Raw genomic sequence first — 20,220 nt, 5'->3', positions numbered from 1 at the left:
ATTCAGGGTAATAAATGTGTTAAGCCATAGTATGCAAGCAAATTTGTTTGTTTCTGTGTAAGAGACCTTTGAAAATAGAAGTGAAATATTACTTTCCTGCATGCTTGAACATACTTGATCACAGATAAGTAACAGCACATATTTTCTTAAAATTAACTATTATCATATATTATTACATTGACTTTCATTTATCACTCTCAGACTGAGACAGAAATCTTTTATAACTGGCCCCAGTCTTCTTTTAATATTCACTGTGGAATCTAAACATGTCTGAATACTGGACGCATAGAAACCATTGAATTGTAAATGTTGTTGAGATTTTGCAGTAATAAACAGTGAAAACAATACAATACAAAATAACTTCCACCATTTTTTTATTCTACATTGTAAACCCCCTAAAACACAGGAATGAAACAATTCCAAGCAAATCATGTTGAGTGATTTTAGTATTGTTATGAGGCTGTAAATGTAATCCAAGCTCCAGGACCAGCAGGTTTTCACTTTTAATGCTTTTCTAAATGAACATCTGTATAACTATAAGAAAGCTGTTGTAACAGTGTTGAAACACCAAAGACACCTTTATTGAGGCACTCAATACGTTCGAAGTGTTTTCAAACAAAACACTCCTCCTCCTCCTCCTCCTCCTCCTCCTCCTCCTCCTCCTCCTCCTCCTCCTCCTCCTCCTCCTCCTCCTCCTCCTCCTCCTCCTCCTCCTCCTCCTCCTCCTCCTCCTCCTCCTCCTCCTCCTCCTCCTCCTCCTCCTCCTCCTCCTCCTCCTCCTCCTCCTCCTCCTCCTCCTCCTCCTCCTCCTCCTCCTCCTCCTCCTCATACAGAGACCGCATTTTTTTTTTTTTTTTTTTTTTTACAGTGTGTTCAGGGGACAGGCAGCTATTGGATAGTGAGGAGATGTTTGCTGTATGTGACAAAAAATGTTTTGGCCTAAAAATGCGTGACATCGCTTAGAGGACCTTTAAGGATTGCACATTTTGCCTTTGAACATACTACACAAATGTACAAAATACTTCTTGCATGTTAAAGAGATTTAATCCCTAGACATTTATAATAATAATAATAATAATAAAAAACACAAGCTGTACCAATTTAACTGCAGAGGTAAATCATTTACATTAACTCAAGTACGAAAAACAGCATCAATGCACAGTGTAGAGAGTCCACTTCTTAAAGAAGTGCATACATAGTGTACTGCATTTTTTTAGTGTTATTATCACTTCCAGTGAAGCCTTCAAGAAATAAGCAAGATCCCCGAGATGGAAAAAACACCCGTTACTGAGTACAACAGGTTTGAAAGTCACATTTTGGAATGTCTTTCCTGTTGGTCCGGTTGATTTTTTCACCTAGTTTTCAAGGGATCAACCTTTGGCTGTCCATTGAGTGCAATGATTCGTTCTATGTCAACTACCATTTCACTAAGTCTTTCTATGTGTTCATTGACGTTCTCCTCCAACCACTCCTCTAATGTGTCTGGGTAGAAGATAGCCTCCATACTTTCCCGGAAAGTTAGTAAAAAGGAATCCCATTCATTCATCAACCTGACAAAGAAGAAAAGCAAAACTTTAAGTTACTGTATATCCGTGCACTTTATTTATCCCACAGCATGAACTAGCTTTACTTGATCAACTCTTTCAACCAGAATTTCTAGTTGTTGGTTTATAGTAACCCCTACACCTGTTAGCAGACATTAAGTGTTCCAACACATTTTGACAAATATATTTCCGTGAGTTTTGCACGACCTCTCCAGTCAGTCTTAATTAACTGGACAAGGATTTAACAAATGCAAACCGTTTCTAACTTCACTAAAAAGTACCGTCTCAAAACAACAAATGCCTCACTATGACTGTGGAAACCCTGTATCTAAATAATAAACAAAATGTTTTATGAAAAATATAAGACGACAATATACATGCTGGTAATTGTTGAAAAATATGAGGAAAAAAAACAACTTACTTTTTCAGCTCATCTCTGAAAAATCCAAGATTTCGTGGATTTGCAAAGTTACGTTTGCGATTATAAGAACTGAATGATCCCCTGACATGGCTGCACAACACAAGACAAACAAAACAACAAAAAGTCCATGTGAAAGAGAATTAATACTGGCCTATGCTCTGTGTGAATGTCATTTGAGCTCATATTTATCTGACAGATGAAGCAGACTCAATCACTCACTAGCTTTCCATGATCTTTTTGACTGAACTCTCAAGGTTGTTTTTGATCTTCTTCACCATTTCATAAACATCCGAGCCAGGAAAGGAAACAACCTTACTGCAGAACATTTAAGAAAAGATCCATTATAAACATTACAACCCATTCCATTTTAAATTTATTTTAACATCTACCATTCAAGATTGAGGTAGGTATGTTTTAAGTCTCCTATGATCAACAAGCCTGCATTTATTTGAGCAAAAATACAGTAAAAACAGTAATGCAGCTTTCACATGCTCTCAGAATTATCGTAAAATAAGAGTTTCCTAGGTAAAAATTTCACATGAACGCCCTCTGATGTCTTGTTTACCACATACCCAAATTCCTGAGACGGAGAGCTGTTGTGACAGGTATGATTTATTAGTTGTTTTTCTTACAGTCGCTAGATTGTCTTGTCTTGTCATTAATGTAGTGCATATTTACATATATGAATAATCATTTGAAGCATATTGTATGTTTTATACACAGTGAAAATAACCTGCATTTGACTGAAATTACAGAAACATGAGCAAGCGGACTATTTATATGATTGTCAATGAATGGGCGACTAAATTTAATTTATTTTTTTTGTCTCCCATAATTTCTGTTCATTCCGACAAGCTCGTAATCACGACTTCTGAAGCGGGGAACTATTAAATTTCCGATAGCACTTGAAAGGCAGCATTAAAATAGCAGTTTTCTATTTGAATATATTTTAAAATGTAATTTATTCCTGTGATCAAAGCTGAATTTTCTGCATCATTACTCCAGTCTTCAGTGTCACATGATCCTTCAGAAATGGTTTGATATTCAAGAAACATTTTATTATTACTAATGTTAAAAACAGTTCTGCTGCTTAATATTTTTGTGGATTGTTGATGAATAGAAAGTTCAGCAGAAATCAAAATCTTTTCATTTAAATGTAAAAATATATTATATATAAATATGAACAATTTCATACCATTCATTTTTGCTTAGCTCAATTTCACAGCCAATGATGCGTTGTACCTCACTCTGTGCCTTGGCATCAAATGAACCTGACACAAACAAAACACATGACAGCATGATACCTTTGCAATACATCACATTTGATTTTATTCACTTAACCATTCCTGAAATAAAATATGTTGGTCAGCATATTCCATATTTTTTATATTTATATATATATATATATATATATATATATATATATATATATATATATATATATATATATATTTATATATATATATATATATATATATATTCATATGCACCATGTTTCATATACTCTCACCATATTTCAGTGTCTGAAGACAGACAGCCAGAGAAGGGATGGCCACTGGGAGAAGCTCACACAGCACAGTGTGATGCTCATACCTTAAACATACGTTGTTTTTCATTAACAATAATAGTGTATGGTTGTTGATATGCATATTCATTTACTAGATTGCAAACACAGTAATGCTTTAGGTTTGGGAGTTCCTAAAACATTTATATCTTTACGGTTTGCATCATTGCATGTTTGATGGCAAATATTTGAAGAAACAACGGAGTAAAACTGCAAGCTTACCTCTGCCAGCCAGTCAGTGCAATGCCTTGGTATCTCACAGACTTGTACTGCGGCATTGATGTAATGACTTGCTGCCACTGTAGGTGGTTTTTTAAATGGTGATCGATTGGAGTCCACATCTGGTCAATTCCAGAGGCTCCTTTAAATGCGCTAGCAAACCACACGCTGTGAAATCCAGCCTCCTCAAACTTAGCGATATAACTACCTACAAATAACAAGTAAATATGAAATGAGGGCAAAAAATGTGACATACATTAGTGTTCAAAAGTTTGGGTTGGGTAAGATTTTTTAATGTTTTATGAAGAAGTTGAATTGTTTCAGAGGTGAATTTTAAAAGTTTTTATAAAAGAGAAACTCTTTTCTTCTGAATAATGTGCATAGATTAAGCCATTGTAAGCTAATAAACACAGGGATGCAAACAGGTAAAGGGGGAAAAAAGGTGAGAACATTGTGTAGGGCGGGGGAATGCAAAAATGTTTTGCTTTACATGCTCATTTGTAGTTATTTTAAGGGATTTGTTTTTTTATTTATTTATTTTTATTACCTTATACAGTACAGTCCAAAAGTTTGGAACCACGAAGATTTTTAATATTTTTAAAAGAAGTTTCGTCTGCTCACCAAGGCTACATTTATTTAATTAAAAATACAGTAAAAAACAGTAATATTGTGAAATATTACTACAATTTAAAATAACTGTTTTCTATTTGAATATATTTGACAAAGTAATTTATTCCTGTGATCAAAGCTGAATTTTCAGCATCATTACTCCAGTCTTCAGTGTCACATGATCCTTCAGAAATCATTCTAATATGCTGATTTGCTGCTCAAGAAACATTTAATGTGTACAATTGTACAAAATATGTGTATTATATATTTTTTTTCAGGATTATTTGATGAATAGAAAGTTCAAAAGAACTGCATTTATCTGAAATACAAAGCTTCTGTAGCATTATACACTACCGTTCAAAAGTTTGGGGTCAGTAAGAATTTTTATTTTTGTTTTTTTGAAAAGAAATTAAAGAAATTAATACTTTTATTCAGCAAGGATGCATTAAATCAATCAAAAGTGGCAGTAAAGACATTTATAATGTTACAAAAGATTAGATTTCAGATAAACACTGTTCTTTTTAACTTTCTATTCATCAAATAATCCTGAAAAAAAAAATACACATATTTTGTACAATTGTACACATTAAATGTTTCTTGAGCAGCAAATCAGCATATTAGAATGATTTCTGAAGGATCATGTGACACTGAAGACTGGAGTATGATGCTGAAAATTCAGCTTTGCGTCACAGGAATAAATTACTTTGTGAAATATATTCAAATAGAAAACAGTTATTTTAAATTGTAATAATATTTCACAATATTACTGTTTTTTACTGTATTTTTTATTAAATAAATGTAGCCTTGGTGAGCAGAAGAAACTTCTTTTAAAAACATAAATCTTAGTGGTTCCAAACTTTTGGACTGTACTGTATATCCAAAACTAATTTTTCACACACACACACACAAAAAAAAAAACATTCAGTCAAAATCTCATCTTATAAAAGATGAAGTGCTACGCAGGCTATTTATGACAATATTGGCTGATTAGACGGCAATACTGAGCTAAACTGCAAATTGTTTGCCCTCTCTTTTTTCACAGTTCACACATCTCAGACCTCAAATACATAAAATATTACCATTTATAGACATTAGTTTTTAAAGTAAAGAGTAAAAGGAAGCACTGTACAGTACTTATTAAAACAGTAAGTTCTTTGAAACAAACCCCCAATAAAAACAGTTTCTCAATGGATCTATGCAAACCCCATAGGTGACCTATTTTGATCTCAAAAGGTGAGTTATCACTGAACAGTGAGGAGTTTTATAGATTTATAAGTTTTATAAGAAACAAAACACGGCCTCACCGATCACTTTTACATCCATGTCTGGGGTGTACGTCCATATCATGGGCGATGCGAGATCTTGCAAACCTGATGCTAAATATTGAACACTCATGTCAGAATCAAAAACATTACACTTGCTTCTCTGTGCTACTGACATTTTTGTATTTTTGAAAGCTTAAGGGTGCACAAAGTAACATTTTTCCCCACATTATCCCACCACTTTATTTACTTTTTTTTCCCTTCATATTTTTAAGGGATAGTTCACCCAAAAATGAAAATTCTGTCATCATTTACTCACCCTCAAGTTGTTCCAAATCTGTAAAAATTTCTTTGTTCTGCTGAACAGAAAGGAAGATATTTGAAAGAAATGTTTGCAACCAAGAAGATCCCCAAATATCTTCATCTGTGTTCAGCAGAACAAAGAATTATATACAGGTTTGGAACTACTTGAGGGTGAGTAAATGATGACAGAATATTCATTTTTGGGTGAACTAACCCTTTAAGTTAGAGAATAAATTATTTCAGAAGGAGACAAATACACATGTGAACACATCTACAATGGCATCAGTCACAATGATTTGCTTAATCCACACCAATAGGTGTCACTGTAATATGAATGAGTATAAAAACTTAAAAATCTTTTTTTACTATCATTATATGCAAATACATTACAGTAATTGGGCCATGTGTGCAATGTGAGTTTGCATATTTTGGTCATTTCCATAGAGTTTGGTTCGAAATAAAACCTATGCTTTTGGAGCTGTGACAAACTCTGATAATGAGAATTCATAAAAATAAATTTCTCAATTGACACCTGTATTTTAAAGAATTTAAGAATTTAAAGGCTTGCATTAAACCTTTGATAGAGTCGGAGCTGAGCATCCTAAACATGTCATCCCACAAGATCAGCTTGATTCCTCGCTTCAGTTTGGTCATAAATCTCCCCACTGCGGTCACATGATTGAGGAACAGCTTTGCCATGTCTCCATTGTTGGCTTCCAACCAGCGCTTGGAGTCTTCGCTTTCGCCCAGGCCACGCACCTAAATGTATTTTGGTACTTTTTCAAACATGTTAAATAACACAAATATACTTTATGTATTTAATCTCACTTTATTAACCAATGTCTTTGTTGCTGACCTTTGATGAACCAATTCAACCATACTCATAAGCAAAAATGGGGAACTGTTGGGGAAACAGTCATCGTGACTAGCTTTCGTTAACGATGCAGAACAGCAAGTTATGTTGTTTTATGGGAAACGCACCCCAGAATGGCAGCACAGCTGAAAGATTTTCCTTCAGGCTTATTCATTTCACTTTTGATGTCAAAGGGCCTTTACATTTGCCAACAATATAACTTTTTTATTAAGAAAAACAAGCAATTGCAGCCCAGGTGTGAAAGAGTAACACAAAACTAACATAACACATTACTGAAATACAAAATAAAAAGTAGGCCTAACCAAGTTACTTTTTAGGGAGTAAAACAATAAAGATACACAAACCTCATCAGCACCAATGTGGAACCACTCTGCTTCCGGGTGCTTGTTCATAACTTGCGTTAACATGTCTTGAACAAGGTCAATGCTTCCTGGGGCCAGAGGGTTTAAGCTATTGGGAAACGCTTCCACTTCTCTCAATCTGAAATACTTCTCGTGTTTTAACACAAACTGAAATGTGAACAGAAAGAATGGATAAGTGCAAGCAGCAGTGTTAGGCATGCTAATAAAGTCAAAGTAAAATCACAATGCATCTACAGCCAGGGGCGTACCACCAAATTTTGGGCCCTAGGTACAAACCATCTTGCTGGGCCCCTGTACCAAATACCATAGTGATATCAATGGGTGGGGTATTGCATTATCATCATAAAACGCTTAAAATGTAAACAAAATAAGCCACACTATGATTAATATGTTTTTGTTTTATTGTCAAAAGTACTACTAACTTGCTAAAATATCCTTTACTGTCACAATACCTTTTTTAAAGTGTAGGCTAAGTACAAGTTAATTGCTGATTATTTGTCTGTTTAAAATAAATGCAGACTATAGAATCAGTGTACACTAACCGCCAAACTAGACATTCAGTCTTTGAATTACATTTTAAAATAAGTCATTTTCAATCATTAAGATGTGCATTAAACTGAGAACAATCCTGTACTTGATGTAAGAGCGTGCGTGAGCTTAGCATTTGAATGTGTTTTGCCTCCAAACACAACCACCATGAATCACTGACCTCATTGCACATGTAAAAAAATGTGAAGGTGCCTTTAGCGCCTTACTGAAGTATATCCCAATCAGGCATAACATTATGACCACCTTCCTAATATTGTGTTAGTCCCCCTTTTGCTGCCAAAACAGCCCTGACCCATCGAGGCATGGCCTCCACTAGACCCCTGAAGGTGTGCTGTGGTATCTGCTCCAAGATGATAGCAGCAGATCCTTTAAATCCTGTAAGTTGCGAGGTGGAGCCTCCACGGATCGGACTTGTTCGTTCAGCACATCCCACAGATGCTTGATTGGATTGAGATCTGGAGAATTTGGAGGCCAAGTCAACACCTCAAACTCATTCCTGAACCATCTTTGCTTTGTGGCAGGATGCAGTATCCTGTTGAAAGAGCCAGGGAATACCATTTCCATAAAAGGGTGTACATGGTCTGGAACAATGCTTAGGTAGGTGGTAAATGTCAAAGTAACATCCAGATGGATGGCAGGACCCAAGGTTTCCCAGCAGAACATTGCCCAAATCATCACACTGTCTCCGCCGGCTTGCCTTCTTCACATAGTGCATCCTGGTGCCATGTGTTCCCCAGGTAAGCAACGCACACACACCCGGCCATCCACGTGATGTAAAAGAAAACATGATTCATCAGACCAGACCACCATCTTCCGTTGCTCCGTGGTCCAGTTCTGATGCTCACGTGCCCACTGTTGGTGCTTTCAGTAGTGGACAGGGGTCAGCGTGGGCACCCTGACTGGTCTGCAGCTATGCAGCCCCATACACAACAAACTGTGATTCACTGTGTGTTCTGACACCTTTCTATCAGAACCAGCATTAACTTCTTGAGCAATTTGAGCTACAGTAGCTCGTCTGTTGGATCAGACCACACAGGACAGCCTTCGCTCCCCACGTGCATCAATGGACCATGGCCACCCGTGACCTTGTCACCGGTTCACCACTGTTCCTTCTTTGGACCACTTTTGATGGATACTGACCACTGCAGACCGGGAACACCCCACAAGAGCTGCAGTCTTGGAGATGCTCTGACCCAGTCGTCTAGCCATCACAATTTGGCCCTTGTCAAACTCGCTCAAATCCTTATGCTTGCCCATTTTTCCTGCTTCTAACACATTGACTTTGAGGACGTCAAAACGTTCACTTGCTTCCTAATATAACCCTCCCACAAACAGGTGCCGTGATGGAGATAATCAGTGTTATTCACTTCACCTGTCAGTGCTCATAATGTTATGCCTGATTGGTGTATGTAGTGGCACATGTTTGAGAATTGAGATATCTATAGTTATGATACTTAGCTTCTTCTGTACTTGCCTCCAAGTGTCCGAACACCTGCACCAGAGGAATTAGTTCAAGCTTGTGCTGTTTGGCCAGTGACTTGATTTCCTCTATATCTTCCGGACTTTTATGTAAACAATAAAGATAAACAAGTGAGAAATATATGTATAAATAGAGATTAAGATAAAGAAATCAAGATTAAGATTAATAAATCATGAGTTTATGAAATTGCTGCATACAGTAACTATTCGTCAGGATACCTACTTTTGCATTTCACAAAAAAATAACAGCATACAGGTTTGAAATGACATGAGAGTGTGTAAATGATGGAATTTCTATTTTTGAGTCAAATTAAGTCAAGTTCAGTGAGAAGCTCTGAATCAATCACCCACCTGTATGCAAAGCTTGATTTGAGAATTGCGAGTTCCCCCTCATAGGGAAACATATCCTCATATTCCAGCAATATCCCATTAGCACCCAGAGATGACAGTAGAGGGAATATCTGTTAAAGAACATGAATGGAAATATTAAAAAAGGACACTAGTCATACAGGCACGTTTGAAACTATTCAGTTTGCATGCATTGATTCCCACCTCTTTGAGATATTTGACTTTGGGTGCTGCACCTTTCAGATCTAAGTGCACAATCTTTAGTGGATCTGTCGGTGTATTGTTTGGAATTTCTGGTTTCAACTCCTCTTTGTTTGATTGGATTGTGTCTTTTTTCTCTGGCTGAACCTCTGGCTTAACCTCTGGATCTGCATGTTCTATTTTGACAGGATCCTCCTGATTTTTATCCAGATTCAGCGGTGGGATATGCTGGCTAGCCCAGAACTTACCACCTTGTAAAACTTGGTGTGTCTTTTCACTTGCGCCTTGGCTTGTCCTATAAATAGAAGATAAACAAACTGCAGTTACAAGCTTCTTTAGGACAATGAAGCCTGGTTTGAAAGGTGCATAGAAACAAATGTGTACATGAAGACCTTTGAGAACTACAATCCTCACCTGAGGCTTAAGAAAAATTTCATCATGGCAACGATCACCAAGCCACAGATGATTAACCTCATTAACTTTTGACTGTTCATGTCTCTGCAGGTGAATGGGATATAAACCATAAAAATTAAGGCAGGCTTTAAACTCAGGTAACCTTTAAAATGTAAAACTTGCATTGAAATCCACAATAATGACAAGCTAAAAATGTTTACCTGTTTATAATGACAATAGGAAAAACTATTTTAAATACGTATTTATTAAGTATAAGCATTTATAATAATAATAATTATTATTATTATTATCATCATCGCCATAAAACACTTTAAAAAAAAACTTTACAAATGCAAATGAGTACTTGGTCTCATTTTAAAAAATAAAGAAAATGCATCAATAATCAAAGGCTATCGTGCATTTTATATATTTTCTCACAATTCTGACTTAAAGGAGAAATGTTTTCTTTCTTAAATAGAGGCTTTAAAAATGAATGCATATTGTTACTCTTAGAAATATCAAAACGTCTACTTACTTTGTTAAAGATCATTAATCCTTTAGGTAAAAGACTTTATGAATCATATAAACAGACAGATTTACTTCCGCGTGTAGTTTCTTGGTGCTGCAAGTGCATTTGTGCGGCTGAAACCTCGACAGGTTCAACCTGTACAACGTGATATACTCACAGCAGCTTATTTGCATCGATAATTTATGATGACAGATGGCTGGCAAACATCTTAATGCACATGACCAAAACGAACACCTGAACGCAAACAGTGAGCGTGACAGTGAAAGTAAGTGTGCGCGTCACGTCGGCGCTTTACGGCATGGGTTATTTTAGATACAACCCATAGACTGTAAAAGGTACAACCACAAATACCGACCGTAACATATCTTATATATGCGCATATAATATATATAGTACAACCCTGGCAAAAAAGTATGGAATCACCACACTTAGATGATGTTCATCCAGCTTTTTTACTTTATAGCAAACAAACAAATCACATTCCATAATTTTTGCCAAGGGTTGTACATCATGTGACTCATCTTTGTTTAAAAACCAATAGGATGTGAATAGTTCACATAGCATGTCAAGTGAGTCAAAAACAGCAGCATCTAAAAACATTTTTCGTAGTTATATTTTATATAGCAAGTCCAAATCTGAGTTAACTAGTGAAAATACTAGTATTTTGCTTTATTTTAATGTGATTGCAAATGCATGCGATTAAATCAGCATAACAATTTAAGTGAAACGTTTAATCTCTATGTTTTTAGAAAACCAATATATTGGTTGCAAGATGCAACAACGATGAATGAATACCCCAGAGTGACATGTGACAATATAGTTGACCTGGCTGTAGGCCTACAGTTTATTAATCTTAAGTCCCGCCCATAGCCTAGTACTGATTGCTTTGATTGGGCAGAGCCTCTTTCAGGCGGTCCATGATTGGAGAGTTTAGAAGTCATTCACAGAGCTCTACCAACCACATCACAGAGGCATCACTTGGGTAGCAGTGAAAGCAATGGCGTCGCATTTCAGCGGTGTGCTTCAGCTCACGGATCTGGATGATTTTATCACTCCGTCTCAGGTTTAATAGTTGTTTCTGTCTGTAACATTAAAAGCAGCCACATTTCTGTTAATTCAGCGCATTTGCATTATATCAGCTGAATATGTTAGGGGGGAAAAACACCGGTCAGCTGACCAAAAGATACATGATGTAACATTGTGTAGATAACTATACAGTTTCTAAAAGTGACACGTTTCTGACAAGTGTTGTTTTTGAGTCTTGTAGATACTGTAAATGCTAATGATCAAGAACATTTGCTTAGTTCCAGCTCCTGAGGTTGGGTCCACATTATTTGCACGATCAGATACAGAAAGTGATTGTCTAAAACCTAGTGAACTATATAAAATGAATGTACTGTGGCCCTAAAACGTTTTTTTTTTTTTTTTTAGACTTCAGACACACTTAAATGTCACGGCATTGGATAAAATGTCAACAAAGTGGTTTATTTCTAAGAAAAAACAAAAATAGCTAAATAGTTAATAGTTAAAGCTGACAAAAACACGTTTGTTGGGTATTATATTCTATTCAAAATGTATTTTTGTCATGCACTAAAAGTTACTGGCACATCAGTTAATTAAAAATCATTGCCGATTACACTTGGTTTGATATATCACATACAGTATTTGTCATCTAAAGCAATCAAAGTTATACATTTTTAACTATGACCTTACTGTCCAAAAACTTTTTGGGGCCACTTTATGTACACTACCATTCAAAAGTTTGGGGTCTGGAAAACTTTTTAATTGTTTTTGAAACAAGTCCATTATTTGATTAATAAATACAGTAAAAAAAAAAAAAAATAGTAATATTGTTTTATTACCAATTCAAATAACAGTTTTTGTTTTGAATATATTTTAATTTATTCCTGTGATGAAAAAGCTGAATTTTCAGCATCATTACTCCAGTCTTCAGTGTCACATGATCCTACAGAATTCATTCTGATATGATTTGATGCTCATTTCTTATTATTATCAATGTTAAAAACAGTTGTGCTGCTTAATATTTTATATGTAAACCATGATCTTTTTTTAAAAAAATTCTTTGATGAATAGAAATTTGAAAAGAACAGCATTTATTTGAAACAAATCTTTTGTAACATTATAAATGTATTTACTGACATGTTTGGTAAATTTTATGCACCCTAGCTGATAAAAGTGTTTAATTTCGTAAAAATCTTTTCGACCCTTAACATTTGAGTGATAATATATACCAGAATATAATTTCACTGATGTTAACTAATTTACCCACTAATTTATCAGGAATGTGTGAAGCCTGTAAAGGTGGAAAAGAAACAGGGCAAATCTGTGGCTAAAATCCAGATAGAAGATGATGGCAGTTATTTTCAGGTCCATCAGGTAAGTAACACATTTTATTTTGAGTCAGTATTGTGGAGTTGTTTCTAGTTTCGTTTGATAGCAAAAACCAAAGTATGTTTTTGATTTGTCACCTTTGATATTTATGTTGAATATATGCTTGTTACCTAGGATGGTCAAAAGCAAAAGCTGGAGAAAGCGAAGATTACTTTGAACGACTGTCTTGCTTGCAGTGGCTGCATCACTTCTGCGGAAAGTGTCCTTATCACCCAGCAGAGTCATGAGGAACTGTACCGTGTGCTACGTCATAATAAGGTGTTCAGGACATTACACTCATTCAGCTGCATTTAACTTTTTGCTCCAAGTGAATAGTTCACCTAAAAACATGTTTGTGTCTCTCAGCAGCAGGTTAGCAGTAGTGAGCAGAAGGTGGTGGTGGTGTCTGTGTCGCCTCAGTCAAGAGCCTCTCTAGCAGCACATTACGGTCTCAACAGCAGTGAAGTGGCCCGCAGACTAACCAGCTTCCTGAAAAATTTAGGCGAGTTGGAGGCCGCAATTCATCTGACCAGTCAAACACGTTCTCCTTATGCAAGCTTATTTACACCACAAAAGAAAAAAAGGAACTTTTTTTCTCACAATTCTGTTTTTTTCCTTCTTATAATTCTAAGAATTGTAAAATATAAAGTCAGAATGATGAATCAAAATTCACAATAACCTTTTTTATTTTGTGGCTGAAATAAAATCGCAAGATCAGAATTCTGAGAATCAGTCTAAATTACAAGATGTAAACTCATAATTCTGAGAAAAAAAGTTAGAATTATGAGATGGAAACTCAGAATTACAAGAAAAAAGTCTGAATTATGATATTTAAACTCAGAATTAGGTGAAAAACGTTGGAATTATGTGATGGAAACTCAGAATCACCAGGAAAAAAGTCAGAATTACGATATGTACGGTCAGAATTGCAGGAAAAAAGTCAGAATTATAAGATGGAAACTCAGAATTCTGGGAAAAAAGTCAGAATTACGATATGTATGGTCAGAATTGCAGGAAAAAAGTCAGAATTATGAGATGGAAAGTCAGAATTAGGAGGGAAATAGTCTGAATTATGAGATGGAAACTCAGAATTACAAGAAAAAAGAAAGAATTATAAGATGGAATCTCGGAATTCTGGGAAAAAAGTCTTAATTATGAGATGGAAACTCAGAATTATAGGAAAAAAGTCAGAATTATGAGAGGAAACTCAGAATAACAAGGAAAAAATCAGAAATACAAGATGGAAACTCAGAATATATATGTGCAGAATTACAGGAAAAAGTCAGAATTATGCGATGGAAACTCAGAATTAGGAGGGGAAAAAGTCTGAATTACAAAATGTAAACTCAGAATTACAGGGGAAAAAATCTGAATTATGAGATGGAAACTCAGAATTAGGAGGGAATAGTCTGAATTATGAGATGGAAACTCAGAATTACAAGAAAAATTGCGGAATTATGAGATGGAAACAATTACAAGAAAAAGTCAGGATTACGCAATGTAATCTCAGAATTCTGAGAAAAAGGTCAGAATTGTGAAATGTAAAATCAGAATGAGGAAAAAAGTTGAAATTACGCGAAACTCAGAATTAGTACTTTATACCTTACAATTGCAAGCTATTGTGAGAAGAAAAGTCCAAGTTGTAAGAAAAAAGTCTGAATTGTGACAAATTGTCACAATGTGTACTCACCTCTGTGTACTGCGATAATGGAAATGCCATACTGATCTTTCAGGTGTCCATCATGTCTTTGACACCAGCTTCAGTCGCTCTTTCAGCCTGTTAGAAAGCCAGAGGGAGTTTCTGGAGCGATTCAGTCGCAAGGAAGTGGACAAGAAGGCCCTACCAATGCTGGCGTCTGCCTGTCCAGGTAGTCTTTTCTCAATCTGTTCTTTACAGTATTTTCTAACATATTCATGGTAGTGTGTTTTATTATGGGTCCAACATGGATTTATTCCCTGTATTTCATTCAGGGTGGATTTGTTATGCTGAGAAGACTCATGGTGAATTCATCATCCCGTACATCAGCACAACGCGATCGCCCCAGCAGATAATGGGTTCTCTAGTCAAGGGCTATTTTGCCTCTCAGAAGGTACTAAACAATGAACTTCTGTTCAGAGAGGGAGGAACTGCCCACAATGCTTTGTCCCACATTAAAAACCTTTTTTTTGAATTATTTTTGGACTTTGATTTAAATGTTGAGGGTCACAATAGAGATAAAAGTTATTGCATTATGCCTGTATAATTTATAACTTTAAATTGTTTCATTGTAGCTTAACTTTATTGTAAAAAGCACTTAAACTGATTATAAACTGCTTTGGCCTCTGCCATGCTGCACATGTAAAGCCTTTTGTTTTGCAGCTTTCACAAGAGTCGGTACCACAGAAAAGGCTAATCTACTGAACACACACTACTATTGAACACACACCTTTATTTACATAGAATATTAGCATTAGAAATCAAAGTAAATAAAATGACAGGCATCCTGTAAATATTTTGCAGTTACGTTAACAGTGAGTCTCACTTAATTTAATTTACAAATCAAGGTTAAAATTAATTTTGTTCTCCATCTTATGCTTTGACAGGGTATTTCACCACAGAAAATCTATCATGTGACCGTGATGCCCTGCTATGATAAGAAACTAGAGGCTTCCAGACCAGACTTCTACCTCAGTGAGCACGAGACCAGAGAGGTGGACTGTGTTATCACTTCAGGTGAGTGAATCTAACAACATTAAAACATGAACAAACATGAACTACAAGAACGAGGCTCAGTCCCTCATCTTGTAAGAGTTTGGTTCACAGGAGAAGTTCTGAAGATGTTGGAAGAGGAGAATGTGTCCTTGAGAGATGTGGAGTTGGCCCCTTTAGACACAATGTGAGTTCTTTATGTTTGCCAGTCAAACCAATAGTATTAATACTTAATAGAAATTGTGTCATACATGAATGTGTGTTTTAGGTTCAGTAACGTCTGTGGGGAGGAGCTGCTGACTCACGCAGGAAGTGGATCTGGAGGATACCTTCATCACATCTACAAACATGCCGCCAAACAGCTGTTTGGGGTTGAAGTAGATGAACTCACATACAAGACAATGAAGTATGTCTGAACTGTTACAAAGATCCCAGAACTGGTTTATTTGTACACTAATATTTAAAAGGTTGGGGGTCAGTCTTTTTTTATATGTACATACAGTACAGTCCAAAAGTTTGGAACCACTAAGATTTTTAATGTTTTGAAAAGAAGTTTCGTCTGCTCACCAAGGCTACATTTATTTAATTAAAAATACAGTAAAAACAGTAATACTGTGAAATATTATTACAATTTAAAATAACTGTGTACTATTTAAATATATTTGACAAAGTAATTTATTCCTGTGATGCAAAGCTGAATTTTCAGCATCATTACTCCAGTCTTCAGTGTCACATGATCCTTCAGAAATCATTCTAATATGCTGATTTGATGCTCAAGAAACATTTATGATTATTTTCAATGTTGAAAACAGTTTTTTTTTCTCAGGATTCCTTGATGAATAGAAAGTTCAAAAGAACAGCATTTATCTGAAATACAAAGCTTCTGTAACATTATATACACTACCGTTCAAAAGTTTGGGATCAGTAAGAATTTTTATTTTTATTTTTATTTTTTTGAAAAGAAATTAAAGAAATGAATACTTTTATTCAGCAAGGATGCATTAAATCAATCAAAAGTGGCAGTAAAGACATTTATAATGTTACAAAAGATTAGATTTCAGAGAAACACTGTTCTTTTTAACTTTCTATTCATCAAATAATCCTGAAAAAAATATAATACACAAATATTTTGTATAATTGTACACATTAAATGTTTCTTGAGCAGCAGATCAGCATATTAGAATGATTTCTGAAGGATCATGTGACACTGAAGACTGGAGTATGATGCTGAAAATTCAGCTTTGCATCACAGGAATAAATTATATTTTAAAATATATTCCCATAGATAAGTCATTTTAAATTGTAATAATATCTCACAATTTTACTGTTTCTACAGTGTTTTTGATCAAATAAATGCAGCCTTGGTGAACAGAAGAGACTTTTTGCAAAAACATTAAAAAATGTTACCAACCCAAACTTATGAATGGTAGTATATACACTTGATTTCTAAAGTAGTATTACCAAAATAATAAATATTCATATTAAGGTTTAGATAGTTTGGAATTAATAAATGTTCCATCAGGAAATCCTAGAAATTTGAGAGCATTTTTTCAGGTCTGGAAAAGTCAAAATTAATAAAAATAATAACAACCTTAGTTCATGGTAATATAGTGGAAATTTCTATAGCCAATATTTTTTACAGTTATGCTGCTTGAAGGTAATTAGGGCACGTTACGTTTCACGTACAGGTATGAAATTCGGTACAGCCTAATACCTACAAAAAAGTCTCTTGGAGTGAAATCTGAAAACCAACAGGAAGTCAGATATTTTAATTTTTTCTTGCAAAATTTGTGCAGTATTTGCCATTTCCAGGTGTTTAACGAACTACTCCTGGAGCTTTAATCAGATCAAGGTCATATTTGGTCAGTCTAATCTAAAGGCCTTTGCAACGTTAAATTGCGAAGGTCTAGAGTTTTCACTAAGGGGCGTGTCTGTGGTGGCCTGACAAATTTCAATGTTTCACCATGAAACAGGAAGTTGTTGTAACTCTGGCATACAATGTCCGATCTGCCCCAAACTTCACATGTTTGATAACAGTCCTGGCCTGAAGACATCTACATGGCAGTATTCAGTTATAGTCAAAGTGCCACCTGTTTGCAGCAGGAAGTGTGGCACTTTGAAATGACTTTGCAATATTTTCCCTGTATTTACTCGCTTACATGCATGTCGCCCACTGTTCGCTGTTTTTCTGAGACCAACGAGTGGTGGTGAGCCCGGGTGCAAAGGCCCTTACATCGCTGCTTGCAGCTTTAATTATTAGAAAGAAATTACCTAGTCATTTCCAGTTTACTAATTACTAAATTAATACTACTAAATTAGTTAGAAGTAATTTCTATCTAAGACATTGTGTATAAAATAATTTTTAAAAATAACTATTTAAAACAATTTTATGAATGGAAATTGGTCAGAAATTGTAGCAACAATGGAATACCATGGTATTATTTAAAGTACACTGGAACAAAATGTAAATATGAATATGATAATATGATAATCATGAAGTTCCTTGGTATCAATGTTCCTTGATGTTAACAAGATACCCTGATACCTTTTCCATGGAACTACCAGAGAACTGTTATAAGGAATAATATGCATTGCTTGTCACATTTTATTTATTTAAAAAGACTGTTTTTAATAAGTGTTTGTTCTCCAATAAAACTTTCAAAACTCTTCCAAAAGTACCATGGTGCTACCATGGCAAGTTCTGGTAGTACCGTGGTAGCACCTCAGTACTTTTTTCGTAAGGTACATTTCATTTGTCTCTTTTTTTTTTTTTTTCAAACAGAAACAAGGACTTCCAGGAAGTCACTCTAGAGAAGGATGGTCAAGTTCTGCTGCGGTTTGCTGCCGTCTACGGCTTCAGGAACATTCAGAATCTGGTACAGAAGCTGAAACGAGGGAAATCACCTTACCACTTTGTAGAAGTAATGGCATGTCCGTCAGGTAGGAAATTACATCTCTAGTCCTTGAAAACCATCTTTTTGTATCATTCATAAACTTCGTGTAATGTGTTGCATACCTCTCAACGCATGTCGTATGACCTCTACTGGGAAAATCACTGCAGTTAGCATCACTGAAGGAAAATTTTCCTTTTTATAGTTATATTTTGTAATAAATTTTTTTTATTATATTTTTTAAAGAGGCCATATTAAACTAAAACTAAAGTAAGATGAAAATGGAAAAAAAAACTAATAGGTCGTCTTTAATATTTTTTTTTCAATAGTTAATTTAATGCTGTATTTTGACGCCATAGAGTGTAATTCTTTGGGCCTCAAGACCATGTCGTTGATATAATCTTCTGATGCTGTTCTCTTGAATAATATCTATTCTAAACTTGCATAAGCCAAGTCTGCTATAATACATTTAATTGAATCCTACAGGATGCCTTAACGGCGGCGGTCAGCTCAAGCCTTCGTCAGATCAATCCAACAAAGAGTTGCTGCAGCAGGTGGAGGATCTTTACCGTGGTGAACGCACCTCAGTGCCAGAGGAGGACTCGCGAGTGGCTGAACTCTATCAGAGCTGGTTAAAGAGCATGGGAGAGGAGAAAGCCCGACAGTTACTGCACACGCAGTACCACGCCGTAGAAAAAAACACTAGTGGCCTCAGTATAAAGTGGTGAGGAGCTGCTAAGACTCTGATGAACCAAATATATTGTTATATTTCTTCCTTTCTGTGTGCGTTAAGTCAATATTTAAAGTACATTTGAAACTACATCAGATAAACAGATATCTGCTGAAGAACGTTGACTTCAGATTACATATCAAACTGACCTTTATAAGCCTTTTTTCTGTTCATGAATGTTGCCTTGGATTATTTTGGTAAGACTTTACAATAAGGTTCATTAGTCAACATTAGTTAACTACATTAGATAACATGAACTGCACTTCTGCAGCATTTATTAATCTTTATTAATGTTTCAACATTTACTAATACTTAATTAAAATCAAGAGTTGTATAGGTTAACATTAGTCAATGCACTGTGAACTAAAATTAAACAATTGTATTTTTATTAATATTAACAAATGTATTCCTCATGGTTAGTTAATTAACTAAGGAACCTTATTGTAAAAAAATGAACATTATTGAAATATTGTTCCCAATTTTTCTTTCATTATTGTTTCATTTAGTTTCTTTGTAAATTCATTGTCGTTTTTGAGAATACATTTTGATTTGTGATAATAAAAATATGATCACATGTTGCCATGTATATAATCGTTCCATGAATGTAATTATATTTATTGAGGAATTAAACTATTCATATATTTTACTCAAATTTGTGATTCAATTTTATTTTTAAAACAACAAATACCTTTGTATTAAATTATTCCTGCACAGAACAGGAATAATTTAATTTTTCATTTGTGTAACATGGTATTTAAAATGGTATTATGAACCTTGAATTATGGTATACATTTATTTAAATGTTATACCATGATAAAGTTGAATAAGGACTGTTAGACCTTTAGTGTTAAAAGAACAATTA

The 20,220-nt window shown here is 35.1% G+C and overlaps 2 protein-coding genes across 3 annotated transcripts; one reads left to right on the top strand and one right to left on the bottom strand.

Moving 5' to 3' along the window:
• Positions 1–839: 839 nt before the first annotated feature.
• Positions 840–10,915, bottom strand: zgc:113333 (beta-N-acetylhexosaminidase). Its single transcript, XM_067372479.1, has 14 exons — positions 10,664–10,915; positions 10,150–10,233; positions 9,739–10,030; positions 9,538–9,647; positions 9,182–9,269; positions 7,141–7,305; positions 6,498–6,681; positions 5,662–5,733; positions 3,752–3,956; positions 3,476–3,558; positions 3,161–3,236; positions 2,185–2,280; positions 1,966–2,055; positions 840–1,550 (listed from the first exon to the last, which is right to left on the bottom strand). The coding sequence occupies exons 2-14, from the start codon at positions 10,227–10,229 to the stop codon at positions 1,352–1,354; spliced, it is 1,740 nt and encodes a 579-aa protein (XP_067228580.1). The 5' UTR covers positions 10,230–10,233; positions 10,664–10,915; the 3' UTR covers positions 840–1,351.
• Positions 10,916–11,633: 718 nt separating this feature from the next.
• On the top strand, positions 11,634–19,977 carry narfl (nuclear prelamin A recognition factor-like). 2 transcript variants are annotated; one of them, XM_067372467.1, is made up of 11 exons: positions 11,634–11,720; positions 12,959–13,054; positions 13,184–13,327; positions 13,418–13,550; positions 14,782–14,916; positions 15,020–15,138; positions 15,632–15,761; positions 15,852–15,924; positions 16,006–16,143; positions 18,520–18,677; positions 19,115–19,977. In XM_067372467.1, the coding sequence occupies exons 1-11, from the start codon at positions 11,655–11,657 to the stop codon at positions 19,354–19,356; spliced, it is 1,434 nt and encodes a 477-aa protein (XP_067228568.1). In that variant the 5' UTR covers positions 11,634–11,654; the 3' UTR covers positions 19,357–19,977. The 2 variants fall into 2 exon arrangements, with proteins under 2 accessions (XP_067228568.1, XP_067228559.1); XM_067372458.1 differs by having other exon boundaries at positions 13,415–13,550.
• Positions 19,978–20,220: the final 243 nt, after the last annotated feature.

Source organism: Chanodichthys erythropterus, chromosome 3 (genome assembly GCF_024489055.1).
Source record: "Chanodichthys erythropterus isolate Z2021 chromosome 3, ASM2448905v1, whole genome shotgun sequence".
In the NCBI taxonomy this organism is placed as follows: Eukaryota; Metazoa; Chordata; class Actinopteri; order Cypriniformes; family Xenocyprididae; genus Chanodichthys; species Chanodichthys erythropterus.
Note: the sequence above shows the minus strand (reverse complement) of the source record. Positions and strands in the feature narration are given on the sequence as shown.

Excerpts from the sequence above, each read along its gene's own strand:
- zgc:113333 (XM_067372479.1), bottom strand. The coding sequence starts at position 10,229 with ATGAACAGTCAAAAGTTAATGAGGTTAATCATCTGTGGCTTGGTGATC. Across the intron at positions 6,682-7,140 it reads TCCACATTGGTGCTGATGAG|GTGCGTGGCCTGGGCGAAAG; the intron begins GTTTGTGTATCT and ends AAATACATTTAG. Across the intron at positions 3,237-3,475 it reads TCTTCAGACACTGAAATATG|GTTCATTTGATGCCAAGGCA; the intron begins GTGAGAGTATAT and ends TGTTTGTGTCAG.
- narfl (XM_067372458.1), top strand. The coding sequence starts at position 11,655 with ATGGCGTCGCATTTCAGCGGTGTGCTTCAGCTCACGGATCTGGATGAT. Across the intron at positions 15,762-15,851 it reads GGACTGTGTTATCACTTCAG|GAGAAGTTCTGAAGATGTTG; the intron begins GTGAGTGAATCT and ends TTTGGTTCACAG. Across the intron at positions 18,678-19,114 it reads AGTAATGGCATGTCCGTCAG|GATGCCTTAACGGCGGCGGT; the intron begins GTAGGAAATTAC and ends TGAATCCTACAG.